Raw genomic sequence first — 19548 nt, forward strand, 5'->3', positions numbered from 1 at the left:
GGAGCGATTCTTCCCTTCCCCAGTCAGAAAGACACTGACTTACTCAACTTGCCTGTATGTGAGATCCTCCCCCCACCCCCATGTCACAGATCAAGCTTCCTTCGGAGGCCGCTCTCTCTGAAGGTGTCAGCTTCTCAGACTATCAAAAGGGAGAGATTGGTTATTTCCCACATCCACGGACACCTCGCTCCCTGAGGTCCCCGAGCAAAGTCTGAAGCTAACGGCCAGAGGGGGCCTCAGGGAAGCCACCCAGAACCTCTTGGGCTGCGCCGGGACGTTCAAGATGACCCCAAGGAGTAAAACTGGCCCCAGCCGTTCCCCACTGTCCTCACTTGTTTTAAAAGGTCGTATTTTTTTCTTCTTAGTGGAAAAAATGAAACAGCCAAAAGCTTTTTTTAACTTTTCCTTCAACGAAAGCCTTTCATCTCGAAAAGAAATGTTTTTTTTTCTCCAGCAACAAAGGCGGTAGAGGAGACGCTTGTACTTTTGCGACAAGTTTTATCACGTTAACACTGGCCTCCACAAAGCACCTAGTAAGAAAGCCAAAGGATAAGATGTTGCATTTCTTTTAAAATAATTTAAAATATATTAAATTTTCCAAAGGCAGATTTCATTGCAATGAGGTGTCTTGATCAGAGAACTACACGCTGCTGAAGGAGAACAGTACTTTCAAGGAGCTATTTTTGTTAAGGGGGAAGAGGTGAAACGGGCTGACTTGTCCGATGAGGCAAAGCAGCAAAGTCAGACCTCAGACGCGACAGTCGGCCAAAGGGGCGACAACACCAATTCTCTACGCCACGAAGAAGAGACATCTTCACAACCGTTCGACTTAAGAACTATGGTTTTTAGATACCAGAGAGGAAAACACAGTTGTACCTTAACATCTGTTGAGAAAATACAAATAAATAGGCTACCACCAGCAAACCACCGACAACTCGGTCGCCATTTTAGACAGTCATGCAGTTGAGGAATACGTCCTTGTGTAACCGGACACACGCGTTTGTCATCTCCTGCACATGCACACCACTGCTTATCCAAAAAAAAAAAAAAGCCATTTATAGTGTATCAGTCAGGAGCACAGCCTCTGAGTCACCTGTAACTTCGCGAATACCTCACGGCCGACGGCTCCATGAAAACCTGGTCCTGCTGGTCAGAGGGGAGCTCGAGGAAGGAAAGCACTTGCCACCAGCAAAGCCACTCTGACACAGCGGGAGAGAACTTTCCACAATGTCACCACCGCATCTGAAACACGACAGTGACAAGTACCAGGCAGAAGCCAACACTTGCCCACTTGCCAGTCAAGGGAATGATCCACCCAACAGAGAGGCTCTCGAGGCCTGGTTACTCTGCTTATCAAATCAACATGAGTCATGCACTCTGGGTCGAAAGGATTTTAGAAAGTGTTTGACGCAGCCGTTTCTAAGTGGGCTGAGGATCTGGGGTTAGGCTCTGCCACCATGGAGCTGGGATCCACCCCCCCGACTGACTGCCACAGGTCACGCAGGAAAAACCTGGATGACTAGTCCACCGGAAGCTGCTTTTGCTCTATTCTGGTCACCAAGTCAAAGAGAAATTCTATTTCAATCCAAGACCAGCCATTTGGCCCATTGTTCCAGCTGTTCCTCTGCCAGGAAGCTTGATCCTGCTACTAGAAAACAAGTAAGACTATGGCGCATGGCTTAAAAAGTCCTGTATGTGAGGAACTCTTTCATTTTCTTGGGGATCGGCAGTGCTAGCACTTGGTAGGTGGTCAGGAAACTTCGAAGGGCTTTCCGGCATAAGTGCTTCAGTGAGGACAGGACCCGAGGAGCCGTCCAGAACTGGACATGGCCATCCCTTGTCCTGAAATGGAACAAAAACCGACGCTTTAAGAGAGACCTTAGAAACACATGTTTTCCCAGTGAGGGATACTAATGTTTCTACTCTCACTTGCATTAGCAGGACACACCCGGGGAGTGCGACGCGCGGCCCTCAGATGCAATCCTGATGGTCGAAATCGATGTAAAGGGTGTGATGCTGAATAATTCAGGCCGCTGAAAGGATCAGAAGGACTCAAGACGCCTCTGATACCCACGTGCTACCTGTGAGCTCGGCCCCTTCTGAATCACACCATGAGTTCAAATGCAACAGAGGGAAGAGTGCCACCTCCTGAATTATAAATGCTCCCCACCAAGGTAGTCTCTGCCCTAAATGGTTTCCCAGAAATTCTGCATCATCCCGACTCAGGCGTCTTTGTGGACGTGGCCCATTAAGTGGCATGAGTCATAACTCTTTCATTACTCTTAGATTAACTATTAAGAGTAAATGATAACCTATCCTGGCAGAATAAAATATTAGAATTTTATGTGATTTCCTTAAAGGCTTCATCATAGGCAAGAACATTCTAGAGGCCTGCTTTCCTTAAAAAGCTAGCCGGTACACTCAGCAGAAACTGCTCCCCATCTGCTCAGCTATCAGACACATACCCTGTGGCGATAACTCCACCATGTGGAAAAAATGTGCAGCAAAGACCATTGGTCATAGGAGCAAATGCGATTGGAGTTTTCAGTTCCAGGGCCCAGATCCTGAGGAGTCTGGACGAGAGAGAAGAGAAACACTGGCACGTTAGTAGCCGTGGGGCCAGCTCCAGAGGGGGATGCTACAGTTACTTGCGGGGACTTGCTCTGAGGCCACACCCTCAGATGTCTCTTTGTTACCTGTCATCTGCCACCGTGGCGAGGTACAGGCCTTCGGGAGAGAAGCACACAGATCTCAGGGAGCTGATGTGCACATCACTGTCATCCATTGGGGGGTCAAGCTGGGTGTGGCTGTGGAAGAAGAAAGAGGACGGTCGGCCTGGGGTGATGGCTACTCTCCACCCTCCGTGTCCTCACGCCAGTGCTGGGGCTATGATAAGCTCAAAGACCCGTCCTTACCCCCTCTGGAAAACCTCAGGAAAAGCAGACTAGGAGAAAAAAAAAAAAATGCATTTCCTAAGTGTCTGGCAGAAGGGGCTGAAGGGTTACTCACACTCCCTGTGCTCATTTCCTTATGCAAAGTAGGTCAGCCCTCACTTTAATGCTGCGGTACAAACTGAAAGTCTTTTCTTGGCTGAGATACATGATAATTATAGGCTACCTATTATTTGCTTCAGAAAACAACAGAGACAAAGAGAAAAAGATGCAAGTTTGTAAGAACATTGAAAATTCATTTTGGAAATTCCAGTTTCGGTAAGAGGATTGTTCTGAACTTGCTACTACAGTTATTAGTAAATGGAAAGAAAGAATCACTTTGAGGTTTCATGAACGCTGAATCCAGAGAAGTTCACACAGCCTCCTACATCGGGAGCCCCGAAGGCCCTCGGGTCTAAACTGAGAATCTAAGTGACAAAGAAGCGCCACAGCATGAGCTCCCCATGCCTTTCAACCAGCACCCCCCGCCCCTGCCTCCCCCGCCCTGGACCCTGCGCGGGCCATGCCTAACCCAAGGCAGCTTTCCCATCAGTTCCCCCGCAACAAGGTCCGAAGGAGAAACCCCGTCCTTACTGGAGTAACCTCAGCCTCTCGCCAGTATAGGGGTCCCACATGATCACGTTGGTGTCGTAAGAGGCCGTGACGAGCAAGGCAGAGTCGGGGGAGAAGTCACAAGAGACAACACTGCTTTGGTGGCCTTCTAGCTTCCGGATTAATGTGTAGGACCGCATGCTCCACAGAAACACCTGTGCAAGGGAACAGGTGCCCAGTGAGGGGCAGCAACAACGCATAGTGAGTGAAGGACACGGCAACGCCAGGCGAAGCCAAGCTCCCCCCCGCCCCGCTTTCATACCGCTCTCCCAGAACGCATCACAGGGGCTTGGGGAAAGCTCCAGGTCTGAATTCTCGAGGCACCTGACCAGTGCACAAGTTCAAGGAGCCTGGTCTAAGGGAGAAGAAACCAGCCTCAGGAAGTCTACGGGCTGAAATGTATCCAGAGGCTTCTCAGTTCTGCTTCTGAGCCCTGTTTGCAAAATCACAGTGTGTGCCGATAAAGCACTATGTGGTCCTTTTAGTTAAAAGCAAAAACAGGGGTCAGAGGTGAGCTGCCGGGCTTCCAACAAAGCCGTGGCACCTTGCCAAGCCATTTTATACCATGTGTTCACAGAACGGTGGGAACCTGCCCCACAGCTGTACATACGTCTGACACAGTTCACCTGAAATATTTTTGAGAATCATGAAAAACGGGATTTTATTTTGTTCCCTTGAAAACACACCGTCACGTAGTTCCAAACCCCCAATGAATGATTAACCACCCGGGCTGTCCTACACAGTGAACTCTTCACTTTCTGAGTCAGTCGCAGCAAAGCGCTCGATGCAGATGTGAGATCAGACACACACACGCTGTTCCTGGCTTGTTCTTGGGTTTATAATACTTTCTTAAACGACAGGCTGGATTTCAGCAAAGTTCAACAAGTAACCGTACATTCTGATTTGAAATGGAAATCCCCATTACCCAGGTTCACATTAAATGGCTCAAAGGAGGGAAATTTGGATCCATACAGGGGGCTGCAACTTTTAAAATCTGAGACTCCAAGGGGAAAGGAAATATTTTTTTTTTTTTTAAGATTTTATTTATTTATTTCACAGAGAGAGAGATCACAAGTAGGCAGAGAGGCAGGCAGAGAGAGAGAGAGAGAGGAGGAAGCAGGTTCTCCGCTGAGCAGAGAGCCCGATGCAGGACTCGATTCCAGGACCCTGAGATCATGACCTGAGCCAAAGGCAGCGGCTTAACCCACTGAGCCACCCAGGCGCCCCGGGGAAAGGAAATCTTAAAAGCACACCTTTACCATGTTGTAAAGGCAAGCAACCCTCCTCCAGGGATGAGGGCTTCACCTCTCTTGTGGTTTGTGTCCACACGCAAATCAAAAGGGGGACAGCCCTGCCCAACAGCATGCCTCCTGCACAGGCTGATCTGGAGGCACCAGCCTTATTTACCCCGTTCAGACCGCCCGGGCTCACTGCGCTCGGGCAACGATGGAGATGGCACCCGGCGCGGGGCCTTACCGACTTCTCTCCAGCAGCAGAGCACAGCATGCTGCAGTCCGGGGAGATGGAGCAGCAGTACACCCACTGCAGGTGGCCCGAGAGCACCTGGATCTGTTTACCTGCACAGAGAGGGGCGCACGGTGAGCCAGTTCGAGAAGCCACGTGGCTGCTGGACTGGAGGACCGGGAGCCACGGCCCACCCACCCAGCATCCCCACCGGGTTCCCTATCGGCTGAGCCCAAAGGCCCACCTTTTTAACGCAGAGCAAGATACCAGGACGTGTCATTTGAACACCCGAAGTGTATTCGTAGGAGAGTGTAATCCCCAAGGAGATCACTACCTTCTGTTTCACCGAAACCCGCAAGACGGGTGGGATAAAGGCTGTGCGCGCATCACACCTGACAGATCCCTCTGATAGCAGAGAACATTCTTTTCTCTCCCCTCCCACCCTGACCAGCTCTAGTACTTTGGAGCACCCTTCCAAATGCTGAGAATGTTTTAGCTTCACTTCTGTCGTTTACACTCCTGTAATGGTCTCCCCCTCTTCTCAGGGGTCCCACCGCACCCTCTCACTCTGACCGGGGTGTCTGGATGGGCGACAGTGCAGAGTAATGAGGGCCATGTGCTCTGTGGTCAGGCGAACCTGGCTTTGAACCCCGACTCCACTGATTACCAGCACCTGCCCCAGGGCCACTCACAAAATTGCTCCAGTTCTGAGTTTGAGGAAAAAAATTAAAGGCCCGTCCATTAGCATAAAAGAACAGGTAAATATATAGAATATGTCTATCCCGTTGATTCAGACGGTATTAAGATTTAGATTTTCCATGTTTTGTGGAAAGAAATGTGAGGAATATGAATCATTTTTGTGGAACCATGACCCCAAACTTCATAAATTTAAGTGTCTTAAGTGCCTGAGCAGGACACTGCGGGCAATATGGAAGGCTCTTAGCTTGGGTCATGAGGCTGCAGAAGGATGTCAGGGAAGGCAGTGGAGGGGAGGATGAGATAGGGAAAGAGATCTGGCAGCGGGGTTGGGGGGGCAGTGAAAACTAATATAAAAAAAAAAAAGGAAAAAACTTTTATGAACATAACAGCCATGCAGATGCGTGTTTAAGTGTCTGTGTATGTGTGTATGTACGTATATGTAGTATTTTTGTAGTAAGTCATGGTTTCTTCAGCTATCACGTTAGAGCAGTACCAACCCCTTCCCAGGGGGGCTGTGAGTACTGAACAAATTTAGGCAGGATGGTGGGGCAGGTCCCGGTACCAGCGAACACTACTTTATCCCCTCCCCTCCCGAGAAAGCCCTAGTGTACTCGCCCGCCCCCCGGTCCCCTTCAGCGAGTCCTGTCTTCCCAATCACCAAAAAATTTTAAAGTCACTTCCAGAATCTTCCTTACGTGGTGGCAAGCTGACTCTGGATACACATTACAAATGGTGTTGCCTTGGAGAAGCCTTCCCAGTCAGCAAACCTATCTCATGACTTCAAGTTCCGCAGCTAAGGTCAGAAACTACCAGAGTTCTCTTGGTGACCAGATGCCATCAGAAGAGGACACCACAAGCACCTGCTTGACAGTGTGACAATCATCAGGCTGGATTCTCAGAGGGCAGGAGTTGGTCCCCTCTCGTGGCTGTGGGGAGCTGGCACAGTCACGGTTAAGGCAAGAGTACCAGTGCCTTCACGTTATCGGAGGCAAGTGTGCCTCTCTACCAACCGTCCACATTCCCATTTCCCCCTGCCACCCCCCTCTGGCCTCTGCATCCCTGCCACGTGGGGAAGAAAGGGCTGGCAATAAATTCCTCTTCCCTGTGTCACCTTTCCGGTTAACAATCAGTACCAGAAAAGTATGGGCCACCTCTGCATACAGTTCTGCTCAAAGGAGAATTCCACAAAAGTTGACCCTCTCTAGCTAAGAGAGTTCTTCTGGGTAAAGAGTCCACTTCACAAACTATTTCTAACAGGAAGTAACCAACATGGACGACTTCCTCTAGACTAGTGGTTCTCAACCCCGGGAGACTATGCCCTGCACGTGGACGGCGGGGCAATGTCTGGAGACATTCAGGTTGTCACAACTAGAGAAGATACTTCCGGCATCTAGTGGGCAGAGGCCAGGGATGCTCCTCAACATTCTAGAAGGCACAGGGCAGCCTGTAACAAAGAACCAGCATGCCCAGAAGGTCAACCGTGCCACGGCTGAGGAAAGTTAAACTGCAGCATGTTTCCAATAGGAGTGGTTATCAGCCAGGGTGAAAACTGGTTCTCAGTAAGCAAAAAAAACCTTACTTTTTTTAATATACAAAGCATAAATATGCATTCAGCACATAAATGAATGATACATTTTTGGTATTAATATCTCATGGGGATGAGCAGGGTGTGTGATTAGAGAAAAATGTCTTACGAGAGTCCTTAGGAAAATCAGCTGTTCTGGATAAAAGTGAGAAATGGGCAGAGAGAGTACTTTTGGAGCTGCCCAGGAGTTCCGTCACTTGCATACCATGTTTATTCAGGTCCCAGATGCGAAGAGTCTTATCCCGAGATGCCGAGACCAAAATCAAACTGCCACTGGGTGTGAAGCTCAGATCTCTCACGACATCTTGGTGGCCGGAAAGATTCAAAAGCAGGAGCCCTGGCGTGGGAGCAGGAGCACTTGGTCAGTGGGAGAGGTGGCACCCGGTCTGCTGGACATGGCTACACCCCTGAGCCAAGTGGGGGGCCGGCGGCCTCTCTGGTCCCTGATGAGAACATGCATGCACCCCGGGACCTTGTCCCAGCCAGAAATGACCTACCTGTCTGTACCTCCCAAATCTTGATCTGCCCATCATTGAGTCCCGTAGCAAGGATCAGGCAAGAGATATCTGGCACTTGGGGATGGTGGCGTGCCCAGAGCTTCCTGCTGGGTGGAGAAGACCACGGGCTAAAGGCCAAACCCCAGACAATTTGCCCACAATCCAGAGTCTTCTCCTTCGGGCTGCCTCGCCCTTTTGTATCATTTTTGCTGCTTCGGCTTTTGGCTTCAAACCCTTTAGGGATGCTGGAGGAAGCAGAGATTCCTTAATGAGTTAAAAATCGTCACCAAGTCAACCAACTATTCAATCCATGCTATCTAAGATATTAAGGCTCTAGAAATAAATTGGGCTTTGGTGAATTCTGGCATGACTTAATTTCGTTTTAGAATTCATGTAACAAAGACTTCATTAGCCTTGGTACATCCCATTCGTGATAGCCCTGCGAAAGGGTGACCTGCCTTGTCGGGTAACTGGATCACAAAAGCTCCAGGGAGCCCTCCACTTCCTCAGAAATTTCTCTCAGGTTTGGTGCATGGAAGGAAAGGTGCACTCGGTTTTTCCCGTGAGGAAGAAAACCTGCTGTGGGTTTGGAAGTAGGACAGAACTTAGAACTTGAACACCCATCTGTGCTCCCCTGCCTGGCGAGCGCCTAGCTTTGAAAGGCCCAACGAGCAGGAAAATAAATCCTTTTCTGGCCCACACAGTTTGCTTGGTACAAGCTGATTTCCACCTTCACTTGCTATGTTCCAACCTATTAGTGAGGCTCTCTCCCTTACTTTTCTGGGTCCATGCAGCACAGGAACCACCGACCAGCAGGGAGATCCAGGAGAGAAAGCCCACAGAACTGGGCAGAGCTGCACTGACCTCAAAGACCCCCGAGGCCTATTTTACATTCTACTTACGGTGAAATACAGGCCCAGATAAGCTCCATGAGACTCACTTCCTGAGCTCTAGGCCCTGCCCACCACTCTCCTAGCAGACCACATCTCAGAGGCTTGAGCAGTTGGACAGCCCTGGGATTCAGCCCACACGCTCCCAAGTTTCCCGTCTGCAGTTATCAGTGCAAATATTAAGTCCTACTTTTCTGTGTGACCCTGACCCCACGCTGGGGTGTATCAAACTCAGGGAAATGAAAACACTGAAGCTGGCGCCCAGTTCCATGAAAAATCCTATATTCGATGTGTATGTAACTGGACCTCATTTTGCATTAGACTTGTTCCCCCAAAGTTGGAAATAAATCATATTTCTGCCAAGTGTGTGGTTGAAATATATTGAAGAATTGTAACCAAGCTCACCAATAAAATTAGAAGGGAGGAAGTGAGGCAAACATAGGCTCCATCAGCTCTAAAACTCTGTTAGTCCACATCAGAGCTTGGCAAGCTATGTCCAGGCTAGCATTCTGTTTTTATAGATAAAGTTTTATTGGAACCACGTTCATTTGTTCACATGCCATCAACGGCTGCTTTCACACTGTAAGAGCAGAGGGGAGGAGGCTTGACAGAGACCCGGTGGCCCTCAAAGACAAAAATCTCTACCATCTGAGCTTTCAAAGGAAACATGCTAACCCCAGGTCTCAATGGCCCAGGGGAGTTTGAGAACTTGTTGTCCTGACAAACCTATGAATGTGACAATGCCTGTCTCTCTCACTGACTCTGCTAACCCCCCACACCTCACAGAGCTGCAGGGCCTTGGCACAGGGGCCCGAGTGGGCCATCCCTGCAGGCAACACGGAACAGGCAAGCCGCAGGGAATTCTGTAGGACAGCAGGGTGCCAAGAAGATACAGTTCCTTTATTTTTTTTTATAAAATCCTAAATTCTGCATTTGAATTAAAGAATGATCTGGAGCTACTTTGTACCACAGGAATTAAGGCACCTCTCCATATTAATTAATTTTCATATCAAAAATTTCATTTCTCTAGAAAGAGACACTAAACCCTCCATTTTAGGGGTAGAGTTAACTTGCCTAGGGTAACGAAATCAGGGGCCAAACTGGAACTAGAACTCAAGCCTTGGGTATTCAGGCATACTGCTCGCCAGATCCCCTGGGCCTGTGAGTTTGCCAAAGAGTCAAGGGATGAGTTACGTGGGAGGTGGGGTGTCTACACACGGGGACGGAACAGCTAAGTGCAAGGCAGAGTCACTGGGGGAATTTAAATTCAAGTTTCTAAAAACTGTATTTCTAAAAGTAGTACAATTATTTGGTTAGTACGAATTATTCACTCAGTCCCCAAAGCACTATTATTTTTTTAAATGTGTAACAATCCAAACAAGAACCTAAGGACTATAGATTTCTCCTTTTATAGGACTTTAAAAATAACACTGTTTTCAATCATAAAATTAATAGAGAACTGTGGGAAAAGTCTGGAAGTGAGACAAATAATAAAATGAAAATTACCCATAATCCTAACACCACCACTCTAACCACAGTAAGTATTTCACTGTAAGTTTTTATTTGTGCACATATACATATATTTTTAAAAGACAAATCTGGGATATTACATATATGGCTTCATAGCTTACTATTTTCATTAAATCTTATAAGCATTTTCCTAAGTTATTATTCTTTAAAAATGTGTGACTTTTCCCTAAAACAAGTAACTTTTCACATAACACACTGAACAGTAACACTTCTCTCATTATATAAAGCAACAGATACACAAAAAGGATTAATACTCAAATTTCCATTTTCTTGAGTTCATACTGGACAAATACATTTACCTATAGTCCTACAGTGATGTATATGTTTGAATATAAGGGTGATTTGCCCATTTGTATGCTTTTTGAAAGATTCTTTTTCAGACCATAAACTTGGACCGGACTGGATATAAAGTTGAGGCTCTTGCATTTAGAGTAGGAGATCAATAAAATAACAAAAGCCCTTGGCATTCTCATTACACTGATAAGAACGAACTGAAAATCATGATTTAAAAAAACAAAACAAAAAAAAAACTTTCCGATGGCTACAAAAAATGTCCTCTGGCAATGCCGTGAGCTCCTTGCTGTCCTCTCATCACCGGATTCTAAGGGATTTCTGGTTTTTCACTACTACAGAGCTAATTCCGTGATGAAAATCAGTGTATGGAAATAGATGACCCCATTTCTGAGATTCCTAGTAGCGGGAGGAACATTCTCAAGGTCCCTGACGCACACTGCCGACAGCCAGATTCACACTCCGCAACCCCAGCGGCGCCCGGAGTGCCCGTCTCGGCAGGCTCTTGCTGGCCGGACCTCTCATCACGGCGGCTTTCAGACTGAACTGACAAAACACTTGAATCTAACGTGCAATTTATAAGAACTGCCCAAAGCAAAACAAAGGAGACCCTCAAGGGCAGGGGCCGTGTTTGATTTATTTCAAGTTTCCAAGCCCCTAGGCTCCGTGTCGGGCAAAGATTTCCAACAGATGCTACCTGAGCCCTGTCCCGGCTGGGCCGTCCGGCCTGGAGCTCACAGCACTCGGACACGGGGCCCTGCCCAGCCCAAAGAAAGAAACTAGTTAATAACAGAAACTAAATTTGGTCCATAAAGGAAAAAACAAAAACTAAACTTCAATATGGGCAAAGGATGTGAGCGGATGTTTCTCCAAAGATACAGGAGAGGCCAAGAAACACAAGGTGCTCTGCTCAGAAGCCATTAAGAAATGCAAACCCAAACAATGAGGTGCCACTTCCTACCTTACAGGATGGCTCTGCCAGAACCAAAAAGCCAGGCAAGTGCTGGTGAGGGGTGAGGGGATGGGGGATATGGAAATCTCACACCCCGCTGGTGGGACTGCAAACTGGGCCAGCCACCTTGGGCACCAGTCTGTTTTCCAAGCACAGAAACACTGCAAGCCTATGTCCACGCCAAAAAACCCCCCAAAAGAAAAAAACCCGTATGTAAATGTGCACAGCAGTATTATTCCTAACAGCCAAAAAGGGAAAACCGCCTAACTGCCCAGCAACGGACAGATGTGTACACAAGGTACGCGGTCTCCGTACAATGAGATATTATTTGGCAGTAACGGGAAATGACATGCTGATTACAGGCTGTCAGAGGGAGGACTGAAAACATTCTCCTAAGTGCAAGAAACCCGTCAGAAAAGACTCCACCGTGCACAATTCAACGTATATGAAAAGTCCGAATAAGCAGACCTATGAAGACAGAAAGGGGATTCGCGGCCGCTCAGGGCTGGAGAGAGAGACTGGAGGGTAGCAAGTGAGGGATGCCCGGCTGCCCTCTGTGGCACTGCCAGTGCTTCTGAGATTAATCATGGTGAGAGCTGCCCAACTCCCTGAATGAACTGAAAGCCACTGAACTGTGCACTTCAAAGGCGCGGATTGAACGGTATGTAAATTACATCTCAATAAAGCTGCTAAAAAGTAACAGCAGGGCTAACATGATCTCCACAGAATCACCTTTCCCACATACCAATCGTGGGGCTCTGGAAACCCCCATGATCCATTTCTGAACTGTTGGCAGCCATTCTCCCACTCCTGTTCCTGGGGGGAGGGGGGGGCGGGGGGAACCCCCGAAGGGCAGGGAATCATGTGGGAAAGCGCTCCAGGTTCCCCATCGCGAGGACTCCCTCGTTCCTCTGGGCTTGGGGGTACAAGAACTTACAACTGCTCCTCCAGCGGCCAGGGGATCAGCTTGACGATGCAGTGTCCTTGAGACCAAGCGAACCAGGAGCCGTCCGGAGAGAAGGCGACACTCCAGGTCTCACAGCTGGACTTCCAATCGAACTGCTGGGGGCGCCCCGGCTTGAGCTCGGCCAGCAGCAGCGGTTCCTCTGAGACAGGAGACATGCTTCAAATGCACGCCTGCCCAGGGGCGGGGGGGGGGGGGGGGGGGGGGGGGGGGGGGGGGGGGGGGGGGGGGTTAAGCGGGGAGCCAAGCTCCAGACCACCTTGCTGACTCAGAACTCAGAACCCGGAAAGCCGCTGTCTCCCCAAGGCTAGGGGTGATACTCTGGATTCCGGGAGGGAGTTGTCATTTAAATGACCTGTGGCAATAACAGTAGCCACAGGCCACATTCCAGCGCGGTTACTCAGCCCTGGCTCTGGCCACTGCTGGTTAACCATGACTCAGAGTAACCTTTGTGTGAGTGAACCCAGTGAATGGAGGCCTCATTTTCCTATGAATGCCTGAAGAGGAAGAAAGGAGAGCCCGCCCAGGCTGGGACCCGGCTAGATGGTGCAGATAAGGAGGCCTTCCAGTGTATTTAAGGTCTCCTCAAAAGAACCTGCCACGGGAGACCGGTGGCAGCAGGCACGTCAGAAACTCAAAGGCTCCCTGTCGCTCACCAGCCTCCAACCCCATCACCAAGGCTGAAACGTTCAGCACTTGCCCTCTTCTCCCTGCCGCTCAGACCTCTGGATCTGGCCTCCCATTTCCACCTCTGTTCCGGTTTAAACCTTCATCCCAATCTTGCCCAGGTCTTTTATGAGACTCCCCTGATTTTCCTGTCCCCAGGAACCCTGCTGAAGCTAAAACACGTACCACATCCCCTCCAATGCATTCCAAGGCTCCCACCTGCGTCCACGGTAAGGGCAGCGAAGCCTGGGCCTCCTACCCCATAGCATGGGCCTCCCCTCCTTCCCGTGACTTCTGCCCATGGCTCACACTCCAGCTGTGGGGGTCACCTGGCCATGCCCCAAGTAGGTTGGACTTAGGAGACTCCCAAGCACGTATCCTAATCGCTACGGAAGCGGAAATGAAGTCCCACCCTGCTGACTTTATTTTCTGCTATAGTTATGATGAATTTCCTTCTGGCCCGCCAGAAATTAAGCACCCTGTTCTTACACCAAAATGACTTCATTCTCATTTCTCTTAGGGCCCAGCAGCGCCTCGTGAAGAAGAGGTGCTGGACTGGGGTTTCTTCTGCCACCTGACGGGCAGTTCCAGTCTCTACTCCAATGGAAGGTTCTCAGTGGCTGACAAAGCTCTTAGGTTAAAGGCGTTCAGAATCCATTTTTTGTTGGCACTAATTATGGTACTAATATAAAGACTGGCTTCCACTCTGAAGGAGGTCATTTCCTGATGTCTGTTTCCCATCAGTGGTTTTGTTCACGACCTTGACCCTTTTATACCTTTAACCAGATAGATACTAATTTAAACAACCCTATTTCATTTATTGTACGACACACATTTATAAGTCTTCTCACATTTTGACCTTGCCGAGATCAGGATGTGTCTTACAAACGATGAATTTTTTAGAGTTAAATAAGCAGTATTTTTTCTTGGTGATAAGAACGAACCATGGTATTTGGGTTTAATGAAACAGATGGTAAACATGCATATATAGCGAGATGCCTATCCGTAATATGATATTTATATATGTATATATATAATACCTCCTAGAATATACATTATAAGAAGATGTGGGTATACCTTGTTTTATAAAATCAATATGTTGCTGAAGAGTCTCTTTAAATAGAATTTTAATCCATCAAGATTTTGGTGGCTTTGCTATTTCGAGAAAAGTTAAGTTTCCTTTGCAAAGAGAATATTCATTTCCTGAGGTTCTATGTATAAATCTGGGTTTGAATACCTTAGGTCTGTCTAAACTGGCATTTCTACAGGCCCAGGTAATTCTCCTGAAATCTGTACATGTTTGTACATGGGATCTTTTCATTTATAGAATTACTTGTCTCTAGGAACATACTCCTTTGGATGGGAATATCTGCATGGTAAGAAGTTATTTTACATTTTAAATCCAGAACAGGTCTCTCAATGTTACCCAGCAACCCTGTGGTGTTGTCTTCATTCTCATTATTCCTAGATATTTTCTTGCGGTGACCTAGCCCTAATCTGTCAATGAATCCAGTGGTTCTCAACTGGCTGTGTCCCCTGGGGACACGTGAAAATGTCTGGAGACATTCTTTCTGCGTTGTCAAGACTGGGGGTGGCACTACTGGTGTCCAATGAGAAGCAGCCACAGATACTGCTGAGCACCCTACAGTGTGCACAGGGCAGCCCCCCCAACAATGAAGGATTATCTTGCTTAAAACATCGGTAGTGCCAAGGCTGAGAAATTTCGATGTAGTTAAACATTAAATGACATCGACTGATCCCGAGGTGCATTTTTATCTACCGTCTTTATTCCACCCTGATAATACACTTGGTTCACTACCTCTACAACAGGCACATCATTATCTATCCTTTTGATACCACGGCGGCCCTGAGCAATATAAAGAGGGGTTCTCCCCACTTTCCTTCTTTTCTTTACTTCCCAAACCAAATCCATTCACAAGCCTATCAAGGCTGTCTCCAAAAGGCCTGGAAAACCTAACTTCTCTCCATCTCCATGGCTACTATTCTAATCTATGCAAACCACCTCACCAACATCAACTCTAGCTAAGCACCCTTGCAACTGCTCTCCTAGCTTCCAAGCTACACCCCAACCTCCAATTCATTCTCCTAACCTCCTAGAGTGATCAGTTCCAACCACTCTTAGAATAAAATTCAAGGGTGGCTCAGTCACGTGAGAGTCTGCCTTGGGCTCAGGTCATGATCTGAGGGTCCTGGGATCCAGCTCCGTGTAGGACTCCTCACTCATCCAAGAGTCTGCTTGTACTCTCTTTTTCCCTCTCTCTCAAATAATTGAATAAAATTCAAGCTCCTTACCATGTCTTTGATGTCCTGCATAACCTGGCCTCTGGCTTTCATCTCCCACCTGGGCTTGTAACTCTCCCTTCCCTGCCCCTGGCTCTAGCCTTCACTCACCCCTTGACTATGCTCAATTAGTTCCGACCTCAGGGCCTTTGCACCAGCTAGTCCCTTCACATGGAATGCTCTTCCATGACTGGCACTTTCTCTTCATTCAGTCTTGGCTCAAATAACAACTCCTTCGAAAGCCCTTCTCTGACCCCAAGCCAATCTCCTTCACAACCCCTCCTCACATCATGTTCTTTACAGCACAATCACCATTATGTAGCTATCAGTCTCCCCCCAACGAGTACATCACTTCCATGGAGGCAGGGACCTTGTATGTTATCCTTAGTGCCTAGCAGAGTTTTTGGCAGAGAGCATGCAGTCGGTAAGTATTTGTTGAATAAATATACATGGTAGACCTCTTTATATATAAATAAAATGAAGCCCCTTAAACTATTATGTTTCCTATGCCAAACATTTCACATGAAATGCTTCTTAAACATGAGCCATACCCAGATTTCACACTCTATTTCTGTGATTTGGAGATTTAATCTCCTGCTATTTCAGGCTCAGGAATCCAGGAGCTAAAAGAAGAAAAAACTCAGTGACTCCTGTCTCTTCATTTCTAGAACTAAGAAAATTCTGAAGAGAGTCTGGGCCCAAACTAAACTTGGTTGCTGGCGGAGGGGGCGAGGGGTGGAGAGAAGCCATAATAAGTGCAGAACTTAAAAAAACAAAAACCAGAGCCGAGAATCCAGCTTTCATCTTGGATTGTACCTGCCGTGGCCCTTTGTGGGGAAAAGGTCCACAGATCAAGGTGTTGTAATTAAACACTGGGATGTATCTGGATGACCAGGCTGAATGGAAAGATATTAACAGCTTCTTCTGTGCAAGGAGATTCACTTGCACACAGACATGGAAGCAACTGACTCCAGCCAGCAGGAAGCCTGGTGATTTGTCCTGCCTCACAGTCTTCACAGTGGCTGTTCCATCGGCCGGGAAAGCTGCCTGGGAGGCCCCAGATCCTTGTCTGACTGCTCCATCTCACCGCCCAGGTCTCAGTGTTGATGTCACCTTCTCGGAGAACTTCCTCTCCCTCTCAGTTCAATGTTCTTTAGGGGTGTACCACTCACTCAGCTTGTCCTGATTGCTTACTTGCTTTTACACATTTCCTGTCTAGCTCTTCCCCACACTCACGCCAAACCTCCCTCTCTGCCCACTGCAACTGACCTCCACGGTCCAACACAGTAACACCAGCCACACTTGACCGCTGACCGTTTGTTTGCAAAATACCAAGTCTGAAGGGAGATGGGCTGTTAGGTATATAACACACACCATATTTTGAATTTAGTACCAAAAAAAAAAAAAAAATCTAAAAGAGATCAATAATTGTGAGTCCATGTTGCAAAGATAATATTTTAGACAGGTGGGATTGACGATTACAATTTTAAAATTGGTTTCACCTGTTTTGCTTCTTTTAATGCAGCCACTAAAAGATTTCAAGTTACAGATGTGGAATTATTATTTCTATTGGTCAGCGCTGGCCTAGAGAGTGCCTGGCACACAGTAGATACTCAATAAATATTTGTCCAAAGAATAAAAGAATTCTAACCACTGTGCTGAAGATATCTACTGTTGGCCATTGTAATCCCATTACAATGGCCTTTATTCAGTTTCAAAAGAATGTAAAAGTCTCTGGCCTCTTCTTTTTTTTTTTTTTAAACAGCAACTTGGCAGCTCTCAACAGCTCTGCCCACACCCCAAAACACAGCCGTCAATCATTAGGGAAAACTCAGAACTGGAAACAGATTCCAGCTAAAAAGGGAGGCTAGCTACAGATCGCTTTCAGTTTTAACTATAAGGAGTCAATGGAAACAACAGCGGAAGCTATAAAAAGATTCACATAAGATTCAGACAAACAGTAGGGGCCATTTAAAAAGTGGTAACACACTCACTGAAAAGAGAGCCCTTATCTAGATGGGAAGCCTGAGAGAGTTGCCTCCACACCATTTACTGAATGCCTGACTACAGCAAACAAAGAAATGTCATTTCCCAAATTAAAAAGTTACACCACCCCAGGGAATACCCTGATCCCAACCTACCCACCCACAATCCCCGGTTCCATCAAACTAGCCAGGGAAACGCAAACATCAACAATCAGAATTCTCCAGAGCAAGATGAGGCTTGAAACTCACTGGAAGAATACCAAGAGATTTCTGGAACATTTCTGAACCCTAGGCCTTGACCCCTTCTGAGAATTTTCCCTTAAGAAACTGCCTTTAAGCATGGAGGTATATTCAAGAGTTGGAACTCCCAGAAGAAATCCCGAGTCCACCCCCAAATTTCTGTATAGGTAGGGTTTAGAGGCAAGGTGGTTGAACGGGAGAAGACGGAGGGATAGTCTGGAGGTTTTGTCTTTGCTTAACAAGCACACTGAGACTACACGTTCATTCGGGCTGACTCTCCAAGAATATCCGACAGTCTCAGACTTCCACAGTTTTCAGATGACAGCTGTTAACAAGGACAGAGGCATGCACCTCACCCATCAATGTCTCCTAAACTTGCCCTATCAGGCATGCCAGCAAGGATCAGCATCCCTAGCCCCACCCCACCCCACCTCTACGAATGCGTCTCCGCCGGGAGAGGTTCGCAACAGATTTTTTTTTTTTTTAATAGGGACCCTTGCCTTATGAATAGGCAAGTTTGGGACGCTCCCCACCACCCACTGGGGCACGTACTATTATTATCCCATTTTGCAGATACAAAACAGACTCGGGTTAAGTGGCCCGTGCGCGATCACACCGCTGGTAAGAGGCAGACCTGACTCCCACCCAGACCTGCAAGTGCGTCACCTGGCACCTGGGCACCCGCACCCCGGGTTATCACCCCCCTCAGGGCCTGGCGCATCCCGCGTACCCACCCGGGCGGAGGCGTTGGGCCCCGGGAGCCCCCCACTGTCCTGACGGATGGGGATCCCCGGCAGGCAGTGGCCCGTGCTCGCCCGCCCTGTCCACCGCGGGCGGGAGACGTGGTGGCGGCCGCTGACAGCGAAAGTGAAACAAAGCTGGGCGCCGGGCGCGCCCCCCGCCGCGAGCCCGCGCGGATGGCCCAGGCCCCCGCGCCCCCGCCGTGCCCCTCCCACGGCCGAGCCTGCGCCCCCGCCCGCCCCCCCCGGGAGAACGGGCTCGGCCCCGCCCGGCGGGAACCCGCGCACCCCCGCCCCGCTCACCTCCGGCCTCCATGGAGGACGCGCGCGGCCCCGCGGCAGGCGGCGGGCGCCTCAGCCCCCCGGGCCGCCGGCCCTCATGCCACCCCTACGTCGCCCGCCCCCGCCCCCGCCCCCGCCCCCGCCCCGGCCCCGGCCCAGGCCCCGGTCCTGGCCCCGCAGCCGCCGCCGCGCCCGCCGCCGCCGCCCGGAGAGGCCATCAGCTGCTTCCCGTCACATGGCGGCGGGCGCGGGCGGGGACGCGCGGGAGGCGGGGCGTGGCGAAGGGGCGGGGCCGAGGGGAACCGGCCGGGGGGGGGGGGGCTGAATAAAATGCGGGGGGGGGCGGGGGCGGAGGGGAAAGCGGGGCGGTGGGGAAGATAACACCGGTGCAGGGGAGGCACAGTGTATGGCTGAGAGGAACGAGGGGGCGGGCGGACGGGACAAGACGGAGGGGCGGGGCCGAGGGGAAAATCGGGGGGGGGGGGGGGGGGGGGGGTGGGGGCTGGAGGTGTGGGGGGAAGAGGGGGTGCGGCGGGCCGAGGGAGTCCGAGGGAGGGGAGCGGAGGGCTGCGGAGAGAACGGGGGCAGATGGCGCGGGGAGAAAGCCCAAGGGGTGGGAACCAGGTGAAGAAGGGGGCAGCGAATAGGGAGGCGAACGTCTCTCGAGAACGAGGACCTGAAGACACCGGGGACTAGAGGCACTGTGGGGACAAAAACGGGGGCCGAGGAGAGAACTGGGGGGAGGGGGTCCGGGAACCCCTTAGGCCGGTGACAAGGCGGGAACGAGCCTGGAGAATAAAATGGGGGCGCTGAGGCCGGGAGCTCAGAGGTTAAATGGGAGCCTTGGTGGAGGAGCCCAGCTCAGGGGTTGGGAATGAAAGCGGAGGACGGGGCAAGCCGCCGGTTTTAAAAAAATGGGA

General features: G+C 49.5%; 1 protein-coding gene across 2 annotated transcripts; it reads right to left on the minus strand.

Moving 5' to 3' along the window:
• Positions 1 to 46: 46 nt before the first annotated feature.
• Positions 47 to 18715, minus strand: LOC111156321 (WD repeat and SOCS box containing 2). 2 transcript variants are annotated; one of them, XM_022517088.1, is made up of 9 exons: positions 18650 to 18715; positions 12388 to 12556; positions 7788 to 8032; positions 7496 to 7627; positions 5019 to 5119; positions 3525 to 3697; positions 2697 to 2807; positions 2466 to 2573; positions 47 to 1842 (listed from the first exon to the last, which is right to left on the minus strand). In XM_022517088.1, the coding sequence occupies exons 1-9, from the start codon at positions 18660 to 18662 to the stop codon at positions 1680 to 1682; spliced, it is 1215 nt and encodes a 404-aa protein (XP_022372796.1). In that variant the 5' UTR covers positions 18663 to 18715; the 3' UTR covers positions 47 to 1679. The 2 variants fall into 2 exon arrangements, with proteins under 2 accessions (XP_022372796.1, XP_022372795.1); XM_022517087.1 differs by lacking the exon at positions 18650 to 18715 and having other exon boundaries at positions 12388 to 12587.
• Between the last annotated feature and the right edge of the window lie 833 nt (positions 18716 to 19548).

Source organism: Enhydra lutris, unplaced genomic scaffold (genome assembly GCF_002288905.1).
Source record: "Enhydra lutris kenyoni isolate GAN:26980312 unplaced genomic scaffold, ASM228890v2 scaffoldscaffold46, whole genome shotgun sequence".
In the NCBI taxonomy this organism is placed as follows: domain Eukaryota; kingdom Metazoa; phylum Chordata; class Mammalia; order Carnivora; family Mustelidae; genus Enhydra; species Enhydra lutris.